At 37.8% G+C, this 11,719-nt stretch overlaps 1 protein-coding gene across 2 annotated transcripts in view; it reads left to right on the top strand.

The window, feature by feature from the left end:
• Positions 1–6,571, top strand: part of LOC125679488 (heterogeneous nuclear ribonucleoprotein L-like) — a 140,399-nt gene extending 133,828 nt beyond the window's left edge. For both annotated transcript variants that reach the window (XM_048918751.2, XM_056154395.1), the window contains 4 exons: positions 1,474–1,547; positions 2,034–2,091; positions 4,284–4,379; positions 6,324–6,571. In XM_048918751.2, the coding sequence (XP_048774708.1) occupies positions 1,474–1,547; positions 2,034–2,091; positions 4,284–4,379; positions 6,324–6,382 (287 nt within the window). In that variant the 3' untranslated portion in view covers positions 6,383–6,571. The remainder of the gene's footprint in view (positions 1–1,473; positions 1,548–2,033; positions 2,092–4,283; positions 4,380–6,323) is intronic.
• Positions 6,572–11,719: the final 5,148 nt, after the last annotated feature.

The following is an 11,719-nucleotide window of genomic DNA, read 5'->3' as shown; positions in this document are numbered from 1 at the left end:
CATATGTATACCAGCTGAAATATATTTCATAAAAGATTGAATATTGTTAACAGATAATTTAGATCATCATTCTTGACTCTTAAAAACTCTATTGTTGATACAATGAATTGTACCAGAATCCCACAATAACAGTTTTCGCAAGGCGCTGCCACTAAGTAAACACGGTGTCAGGTACTGGTCATTAGGAGACCATAATTGCTTATATAAACAAGGGATCATTGTCCATAATAGATCAAGGGTTGTGTTTAAACCCCAAACAGATATGGCTTGGATATTGAGCACCTCATAATTATTAATTTCTCAAAATATTTTTTGAAACATAGGTAAAAACACTAGAGCATTGACTTGAAATTGTCAACCGATCCTGACAAAAATTTGTACCGACTTGTAAGCAGGTCAATGGCAAATTCCTACAAAATAACCTTAAAAAATACAACCGACTTATAGGCGGACCGACTCATAGGCGAGTATATACGGTAGCACTGATTCCATACATATGAATGAAGAGAAAATTTGATTCCATACATATGAATGAAGAGAAAATTTGATTCCATACAAATGAATGAAGAGAAAATTTGATTCCATGCATATGAATGAAGAGAAAATTTGATTCCATACAAATGAATGAAGAGAAAATTTGATTCCATACATATGAATGAAGAAAAAATTTGATTCTATACATATGAAGAGAAATTGAAAAATTTGATGAAATGAAGATTTTTATAAATTTTTAAATTCTTTGAATTTCCATAATAACCAAACAAAACAATTATTGCACTACATGTATCATGCATCAATTTGCACAGTGTATCTGTAATAAAATATTTGTGTACAAACAGGGGAGACCTGATTTAAGTCCACTAAAACTGTGGTCTTCCTAGATGTTTGTTGAAAAACATGTACATTCAATGATTGTATTGTAAAGTATTTTCATGGTTCTTGCCTCTTATTTTAATATTTTTTGTGTTGCCTAGAGACACCTAAGAATCACTTTGTCAATTAAGCGGCTTGCTGTCATCTATCAGTATCTGTCACATAGAACTTTGTAACTCGTGTATAAAAGATAGGACTTCAATTAGCACATTTATTCCTTGTGTGGGAGTAATTTGATATACCGTATAGTGGGGTTTTTTTTCGCGGGTCTAAAATTTGGTGATTTGCTGGCTCAAAGGTATGCAAATGATTTTAGCAGAATAAATTTTGACGAACAAACAAATACTGAAGTCGTTATTGGGTTCATATTTGGAGAGTTAAATTTTGGTGGAAAGCTAAAATAAGCCAAATTTTATCACCCTGTTGAAAAAACCTGCTATATGGTATACCACTGTTTGCTCTGTCTGTTTGCAGGCGACACATGCACCCTAGTTCTATATAAGCACTAATTCATTCTCTCAAGAATTTCATAATATACAATTTTTCTATTGTATGTAAATTTGACATTCATGTGACTGTTCATTTCTTTGACAATTGTAAGCATCATGCCACCATCCAAAGTTCTGCATTACTTCAACACTCCTCCAAATATTTCAGAGGAACAACTTGGAGAGGTAAGAAGGTTTGAAACAGAAGCTTTTGATACAATGTACTGCTACAGTATCTCCACCGTCATGTGATATCAGGTTTCTGCAAAAATATTTATTTGATTAAACATTGTATGTGATAGAAATAATTTAGTTCAATGCATGAGTACAATAAAAAGACCTGGTAAATTTGACACTGAAAAAGTTAATATTTTCTCTGAATAATCAATTATACAGTCCCTGAAACGTTTCCCACTTGAATGGTGTGTGAATGCTGAACACCACATGGTGAATGGTGAACGAGAGCACAGAGTGAACAATGATTGAATAGTGAATGCAAGATGAATGATTTATTCAGAATAACCCCCAACAACACCCATCCCCCACAATTTTGTTTTATTGTGCTTCCTTAGAATACGTTTGTAGAATATCTAGAAAACCTGGAACTGTGATAGATCTGCTAACCTTGTTGGTCTGTTAAAGTAACACTATTTAATTTACATTTATTTTTAGGTATTGACAAATTTGGGGGCAACAATACCTTCTAAAGTTAAACAGTTTACAGGAAAAAGTATGTTTCATATACAATTTTCATTTGTATAATTTGATTGTTGTTTATAATTTGTACATCTGCTCAGTGATGTGGTATTTTTGTCAGTTAATACATGACATACTGTCTGACAAAAACACTGTACAACTGTAGATATACAAATGAGTGTTTACATGTACGTTCAGATTTCACACAGGAAAATATAACCCTGTCAATTGCTGCATCAAGGAGGGCTCTTTTAACTGAAGTAGGTCATGATGATCGTTTAGAATTGTATTGTTCAGTGTTCATTGTGCACGACGGTTAGTTAACTTAACTGACAGTTAAAAGTAACATTTCAGTAACTCTTACATTTATATAGTGATAACTATACGTTAACTGTCAGTTAAACTTAACTAACTTTAGTGCAGCTGGGCTCAGGGCTGCGATCAAGATCGTAGCGTCTAGGTATGGTGGCTGATTTCTGCCATTTTACACTTTATCGTTTTTTTGTTATTTCGAGACAAAGAGACAACAAATGTGTATTTAGCGACTTTTTATCCTGAAATAACAAAAAAACAATAAAATGATATTATTGGATCCTTTTCGCCTCGAAATAACGAAAAGACAACACATTGTAAAATGTCACAAATCAGCCACCATACCTAGCCCCTAGGCTAGCTGCTATGATCTTGAATGCAACCCTGGTCTGAGACCAATATATGTGCAATGTATGTTACCAAGATTCATCTGGGAAGAAAGGAATGTCAGCTGTGTTAGGTCACAATTATCAAATTACTTTCATGCCATATTTAGGTCACCTGAGTCACATTGGTTCATCATATTTTAACGTTTGAACATATCAACTTCTTCTCAAAGTGCCATCTTTTGTCAAATTTAGTATCCAACTATGTTTGCATGTGAGGTTCAGGATCTAGGGCAGTTATAGAGCTAATCATTCTGATGACACACGTGAGGTTCAGGCTCTAGGGCAGCTATAGAGCTAATCATTCTGACGACACGTGAGGTTCAGGCTCGAGGGCAGCTATAGAGCTAATCATTCTGATGACACGTGTGAGGTTCAGGATCTAGGGCAGCTATAGAGCTAATCATTCTGATGACACGTGTGAGGTTCAAGATCTAGGCAGCTATAGAGCTAATCATTCTGATGACACGTGAGGTTGAGGCTCTAGGGCAGCTATAGAGCTAATCATTCTGATGACACACGTGAGGTTCAGGCTCTAGGGCAGCTATAGAGCTAATCATTCTGATGACACACGTGAGGTTCAGGATCTAGGGCAGCTATAGAGCTAATCATTCTGATGACACGTGAGGTTCAGGCTCTAGGGCAGCTATAGAGCTAATCATTCTGATGACACGTGAGGTTCAGGATCTAGGGGAGCTATAGAGCTAATCATTCTGATGACACGTGAGGTTCAGGCTCTAGGGCAGCTATAGAGCTAATCATTCTGATGACACACGTGAGGTTCAGGATCTAGGGCAGCTATAGAGCTAATCATTCTGATGACACGTGAGGTTCAGGCTCTAGGGCAGCTATAGAGCTAATCATTCTGATGACACGTGAGGTTCAGGATCTAGGGGAGCTATAGAGCTAATCATTCTGATGACACGTGAGGTTCAGGCTCTAGGGCAGCTATAGAGCTAATCATTCTGATGACACGTGAGGTTCAGGCTCTAGGGCAGCTATAGAGCTAATCATTCTGATGACACGTGTGAGGTTCAGGATCTAGGCAGCTATAGAGCTAATCATTCTGATGACACATTTTATCTAGTTATCCTCTTTACTTTGATGCATTGTGAGAAAATACTATGTGTGAGGTTTTGAGGACTACTATCAAAATGGTGGAATTCATGACCTCATGACTATATTTACTAAAGTTTCAGGGAGTGGTAATTACGCTACATTATTTTTTTGCAAATGCTCATTTACTCTTGGACATTAAAAAAAAACTATATCTGGAAAGCTATGGACAATTTATTTTTATTTTTTAAAAATAATTAACACCATGTGTGATGAGATGTCCATTGAAGAGTTGTTGTGTGTAACTCGGGTGACCATTACATGTTACTAAGGTGACCGTTACTCCGGTGACCGTTACATGTTACTAATGTGACCGTTATATGTAACTCGGGTGACCGTCTGCCTCTTGTTGAGAATTATAGAAGGTGCGCAGGATAGGGAAATTAATACGTGAATGCTAATTTATCTGTAGGTGAAAGGAGTTCTTCTGGATTGATCCAGTTTGAATCCAAGATGGAGGCCTTGGAGGCTCTGGTTCTGGCTAATCACACATCCATTCCAAATCCAGGTAGGTTTTTATATTTGTCAGAAACACTGTAGATGAGATCTCTTATTATACCCCCACCCCCTTCATACACAAACAAAGTGTGCATAATGGTGGACTGGGTTATATTGGAACCAGCCTATCTGTAGGCATTAGTCCGGACATGTTATGAGAGACTAGCATGTAGATCTGCCATCGTCTGTTAACAATTGAACATTTTTAACTTCTTCTTGATATTTACCAGTCCAATTCTTTTCATATTTGGCATGAAGCATATTTGGGACAAGGGGGACTTAAATTGTAAATTTCTGGACTCCAGCACCCCTGAGGCGAGGCAGAAACTGCCCAAAATTGACAAATTTTCAAAAATCTTCCCTACAACCGCACATGTGTAAAAAAAAAACTAAATGCATAGTGATGTAGAGCAGGAAGGTCTCTACTAAAGTTGTAAATTTTATGATCCCCGGGGTAGGGGTTCTGACCCCAGGGCAGGACCAATCTTGTATATAGTATTTATGTGTAAAACACTTAAATAACATCTTCTTTAATGCTATTGATACTAAATTGAAACTAAATAGATATTTAGAAAGAACAGATAGTCCTTTACCGAAATTGTAAATTTCATGATCCCTGATGTAGGGGTTTTGGTATCAGGGTGGGGCCAAAATGGTCAGTTATTAATTGTGTGAACAATAGACATGTTTAACTTCTTTTTGATAACTATCATTCCAATTCTTTTCAAATTTGGTATGAAGCATCTTTGAAAGAAGAGGGACATAAATTGTAAATTTCAGGATTCCTGGAGCCTCAGGGACAGGGCAAAACTCCCAAAAATGGACAAATTTTGAAAAATCTTCTTCTCCAGAACTGCACATGTGTAAGAAAAACTAAATGCATAGTGATGTAGAGCAGGAAGGCCTCTACCAAAATTGTAAATTTCATGATCCCCGGGGTACCATCTTCTTTAGTGTTATTGATACTAAATGGATATTTAGAAAGAACAGGTAGTCCTTTACCAAAATTATAAATTTGATGATCCCTGGGGTAGGGGTTCTGACCCCAGGGTGGGGCCAGAATGGTCAATTATTAAATGTGTGAACAATAGACATTTTTAACTTTTCTTGATAACTATCATTCCAATTCTTTTCAAATTTGGTATGAAGCATCTTTGGAAGAAGGGGGGGGGGGGGGGGCATGTATTGTAAATTTCAGGATTCCTGCACCCCTTGGGCCTTAGGGGTGAGGCAAAAACTGCCCAAATCAACCAATTTTCAAAAATCTTCTCAAGAACCACAAATGTGTAAGAAAAACTAAATGCATAGTGATGTAGAGCAGGAAAGTCTCTACCAAAATTGTAAATTTCATGATCCCCATGGGTAGGGGTTTTGACCCCAGGATGGGGCCAAGCTTGGTATATAGTGTTTATGTGTAAAACACTTAAATAACATCTTCTTTAGTGTTATTGATACTAAATTGAAACTAAATGGGTATTTAGAAAGATCAGGTAGTCCTTTACCTAAATTGTAAATTTGATGATCCCTGGGGTAGGGGTTCTGACCCCAGAGTGTGGCCAAACTTAGTATACAGTATTTATCTGTAAGTTTGCTGATACTGTATAAAATCTAAATTCATACTTAGGAATAGCAGAAAAGGATGTACAAAAAATGGTGTATTTCACAACACAGGGTTTTGACTCTAGGATGGGTCCAAATTAGTCATATCTTTTAATGTTAATACACCTATTATATTTTTTAAAGCCTTTCATCAGTGTATGCACTTTTGAGGGCATTGAAGTTGTAAGAACACATCATGTGGCTCATGGGTCTCTTGTTATAGAAACCTGAAAACAGAAAAATTGACATTTAAAGATTATATTATGCTATTATGTTGGGTATACTTTTATATATGGTATGCTGTGCAGATTTGTTGAAGGGGGTTCAAGTAATAATGATTCTCACCTTTTTTCAGCTGGAAAAAGTCCGTATGTGATGAAGCTGTGTTTTTCTGGTGGTCCAATCAAAGAATGAATAGAAAGGAATCTCAGAACTATGTTGTCTTTGTGAACATTTGAATTTGGTAGTTGTTTGTTTAAGTAATTCATTAAGTAATTCGTTAGATTTTTTTTAGTGCAGTAGTAGTGTATAATCATGTCATTTATGAATTATGCTTTTTAATATAATTTTATTACATGTAATAAAGTAATCAAGAGAGTGAAATGTTTTTGTTGTTGTACATTTTGCCTACCAAATCTGTTGTTTCCAATACTTTTCCAAAGTTTAAGGGCATATATTTATATTACAAATCGCATTTTCCTCCATGAACCAACCAATTTCAGCACGCGACACAATCCGTTCATATTGACCATGAGCGCAATCTAATTGTCCCCCCACCGCAACGCAGAAGGGGACATAGAAATACCGGTGTCCGTCCGTCTCACTTCACTTTGTGGACGCAACTCCCCAGAAACCGCTCAACGGATTTTGTTCATATTATGTAGGATTGTTAGTCACCATGTGTAGTTGATCATATTGCGCTGCCATTTTAATTCGACAATTTTTACAGGAGTTATGGGATTTTGTTGAATTTGTACATGCTACACTATAGGAACACTTTGTGGACGCAACTCCTCCGAAACCGCTCAACGGATTTTGTTCATATTTTGTAGGATTGTTAGTCACCATGTGTAGTTGATCATATTTTGCCGCCATTTTGATTCGACAATTTTTACAGGAGTTATGGGACTTTGTTGAATTTGTACATGCTACACTAAAGGAACACTTTGTGGACGCAACTCCTCCGAAACCGCTCACTGGATTTCATTCAAATTTTGTAGGATTGTTAGTCATCATATGTAGTTGATCATATTGCGCCGTCATTTTGATTCGATAAATTTTACAGGAGTTATGGAACTTTGTTGAATTTGTACATGCTACACTATAGAAACACTTTGTGGACGCAACTCCTCGGAAACCGCTCAACGGATTTTGTTCAAATTCTGTGGGATTGTTAGTCACTATATGTAGTTGATCATATTGCGCCGTCATTTTGATTCGACAATTTTTACAGGAGTTATGGGACTTTGTTGAATTTGCTACATTAGAGGAACACTTTGTGGACGCAACTCCTCCAAAACCGCTCAACGGATTTTGTTCATAATTTGTAGGATTGTTATTCACCATATGTAGTTGATCATATTGCGCCGTCAATTTGATTCAACAAATTTTACAAGAGTTATGGAACTTTGTTGAATTTGTACATGCTACACTATAGAAACACTTTGTGGACGCAACTTCTCAGAAACTGTACATCGGATTTTGTTCAAATTTTGTTGGATTGTTAGTCACCATATGTAGTTGATCATATTGTGCCATCATTTTGATTCGACAAAGTTTAGTACAGGAGTTATGGGACTTTTGTGCTTCAACTTTTTTTTGCGGCGGTGGGGGACATGGCTACATGTAGCAATCTTGTTAAAATTAGATCCTTTGATCTGCTCGTGTATGTCGCTACACAAGGATTTAACGAAACCGCATACGGAGGTCAACTCTAGTGACCTTTTAATCATGCATATTCTGGAAAACAACAAATATACGACTGAATATTAATTGGCGCACGTTTAATATAAGTTTTGAAAGATTGCAAGATTCAATCCTTATAAGAGGAACAGAAAGATGTGTTAATAGCTGTACTGAATAATGAATACTGTAGCATGGTAGTTTTTCCTACCCCCGCACGCTGCGGTAAATTAATCACCTCTCGAATCACACCAACCTTTTCCTCTGTAAGTTTTAATTTCAATTAAAATAACTTCTTGGGTTCCCTTTACTGTCGGTCTCTGACAACAAACACAGACAACAAATATCTGTCAAACTTTTGAGGTGTCCTCGGCGTCTGGTACGTTATTACCGGGATACTTCGGCAGCTATTTGTAAGATATCGGTGTTCCGAATGACTCGCGTTTACACCGTCGATTTGATAGGAAGTGCGCTGATTGGTTTGACTAAAAGGTCACTAGATTTGACCTCCGTATGTGGTTTCATTAGATCTTTGTGTAGCGATATACGTGAGCGGATCTAATTTAAATTAGATTGCCATGAACGGATCGTGAACTAGTTTTATTACGGTTGATCGATCCTCGTGTGAAAATTTGAGAGCGTAATGATAGTTATTAACATGTGTTACGGAGATCTTGCAAAGTCACACCTTCGACTAAGATTGTGAACTTGCGTGGATTATCATCTCAATCTTGTGGTCTCCTTAGCTCCAAATTACAGTGCATTATTAGGACTAATGTCTAACGAAGTGCAATTTGGATAGGGTAAGACGATGTGTGAAGTGACGTCATGTCTACGTTTTAACTTGCATTATAATACGACTGGCGGAGGGTGTTACAACTCCGTAATTGTCCGGATGCGGGAGTGATTCACTCCAGTCTAAACACTGCTTAATTTCTTTACGTAAATAAAATGATATTCTATGTTATAAATTTACAACCTGAAACTTACGATTTGTGAGGCTCTATTCTACCATTTTCAACATATTCCAATTTGTGCGCCCATCGTTGGAAACCCATGGTTGATTACGCTTCGTTCCTCTCTCCATCACCTGTGGGTCCATTCATTCCTACTCGCTCGTTCTCATGAATAAATATTTAAAAATATCGTCCAATCAAAGTAATCGTCATAGTAACGGAACTCATTTGTTTTAAACGTAGCATTAACTTAACTTTGCTATAACAACAATTTAAACTGAAATTGGGCTGAAAGCGTGTTGTTGATTGGACTAATTCGCCCAGGGTGTACTATGAGCGCCCAATCAAATTACCTCATTAATTATTCATGAGAACGAGCGAGTAGGAATGACTGTACCCACGGGTGATGGAGAGAGGAACGAAGCGTAATCAACCGTGGGTTTCTGACAATGTTATGCACTATGTTTGATGTACTGAAGTTTCTCGCCTGAAAAATGGCATCGGATTGCGATGTTTTATAGATAATATCAAAACCGGCGAACAGAATAACTTCCTATTTCTCGAGAACAATCTTTATGTCCAAATTGATTTACACAATAAATGAACCCAGTGTTATATCCCAAATCGTCGCCGTCGACGATTTGAGGTTTCTTATGTAACACCCCAAATTGTCGCCCGTCCTAAATCGTCACGGGCGACGATTTGGGCATCCTAAATTGTCGTCCCCCTTGCTGCATCTATTTGGAAACATCATTTACATACAAACTGGCCCTGTTTGTTAACTCCTCCTCTCCACCTCTTTCTTCTGTGGTCCAGCTATGACCGCAGAGGTTCTCTGGGCCCTATAAACAAGACATTTTAATCTTCTACTTCGTCTTTTACTTGTTCTGTTGTATGAATTTTTTTTAAAGATTTATTATGATCACAGTATTTGTTATTGTTGTTTTGGTTGGTAGTGGTGTTGTTACTATTGAAAGAGTTGTATTTGTTGTTGATGGTGTCATTGTTGTCTATATAATTTTTTTTTCGTCCACTCCTCCCGAGAGAGAGATGTGTGTCCGACAATGAACCATTTTGCCTTTTGTTGTAGGGTTATTCTGCTTTCTTTTCTTTGTTCTCCTTACCAATAGTACAAAGGTATTGAGAAAATACATATATACAATACAATATACAATACAAATATACAATATGATGTGTTCACGATATATACAAATGTACAAACTGCAGCAATATAAACAAAGTCATTATAGAGGGGACAGAGTATGATGGATAGCTTTTAAAAATTTGCTGATCATGGGGTTGTTGGGTCTTGTGCATGGCAGATGTGTTAGTGACCTCAGATTATATTAGATTACGCCTGTTAGCAACCGTTTCGACACTCTCCCGCCGTTTGGGTACTCGTGAAAACCTCGAGAAACACCCATCCTTCCTCTTTATATTTCAAAATTTTGTTTGACTCGTTATCTCTCCCCCCCCCCCCCCCCCCCTCTCTATGAAATTAAACCTATACGTTTAGTCCCATATAACCTACATGCAATTTTTTCAGCTCAATCGATTCACAAACACCAGAGTGACAGTAAAAAATAGTTCGCTATGACAGCTCTTGGCGCTTGGAGTTCGCGATCAAGAGATTTCATGTTACGGGAAGCATATGCCAGGAACTCGTGTAACCAACATATCGGTTCACAAAAACCAGAGGTATTGCAGAGTTGCTGAAAGTTGTTCACAACTCGCAGCGCTTTAAACTCTCATTCCAGAATTTTGGGGTCAATAGATACAAATTTCAGCCCAATAGCTTGAATAGGTCGACAAACACCAGAGATATGAGTGCGGACAGACAAACACACAGACCAAGTGAAACCACCCTCCTCGCAAATAAGAGGGAACACAATAAAATATATTCTTTGTATCTTTCCTAAAAACGTCAATGAAATATTGGCGGGCAACGATTTGGGGGTGTACTATAGTACATCCCAAATCGTCGCCCCTAATGATAGTGCAATCTTGTCCCAAATCGTCGCCGGGGCGATGATTTCGGATGGGGCGACGATTTAGGATGTAACACCCAGTAAGTCTGACGTTTTTGGGATAGGGCTACAATTCCATAGGATCTCCGTCACGGTGCAAAATAATTCTATGAATAACCGATAATAACTGTATTATAGCTCCGTGTATTATAATACACGGAGTTATTATCGGTTATTCTTAGAATTATTTTGCACCATGCCGGAGATCCTATGGAATTGTAGCCCTATCCCAAAAACGTCAGAATGGAAAAAAATGGATTATGGCTATATTATTACAGTTAGTCCTTGACCTACTCTCGGGTTAAAAATTGGTCAAACAACCAGCTCCCATCTATCGTCGTCAGGCCAGGTCTGTCTGGGTCTTCCTACTTTTCTTTAGCCTTGCGGGTTCCATTCAAGGACTTGTCAGGTGACGTTTGACGAGGACTTTCGAAAAGTGTGACCTATCCAGCTCCACTTCTGATTTCCAGGTCTATTGGACCTTGCGTGGTCTTATTTCCAGAGTTCTGAATTTGGAATAGCATCTGGTCATCTGATGTTAATGAGGCGTCGGAGACATCTGTTGATGAATTTCTGGAGCTTGTGGGTGTTTGTTTTCGTTGTTTCAGAGCCATAAAGGATGACAGATTTTACATTGGTGTTAAAAATTCTGATTTTGTTGTGGATTGAAAGGGCAGAGGAATTTCAGATTGGTCTGAGGACAATAAAGGCATGTCGGGCTTTGTTGATGCGACTCTTTATGTTCTCGTCTGTCCCGCCATCTTTGCTAACCACACTACCGAGATAGACAAACTTGTCTGTTTCCTTGATGTCTTCCTGTCTAAGTCGTAGTGGGTTCTGTTGCCGGTTGTTTACTCTCATCACCT

The sequence above is a fragment of the Ostrea edulis genome, chromosome 2, assembly GCF_947568905.1.
Source record: "Ostrea edulis chromosome 2, xbOstEdul1.1, whole genome shotgun sequence".
Classification (NCBI taxonomy): Eukaryota; Metazoa; Mollusca; class Bivalvia; order Ostreida; family Ostreidae; genus Ostrea; species Ostrea edulis.
The sequence above is the reverse complement of the archived record's forward strand: the minus strand, read 5'-3'. Positions and strand labels throughout refer to the sequence as shown.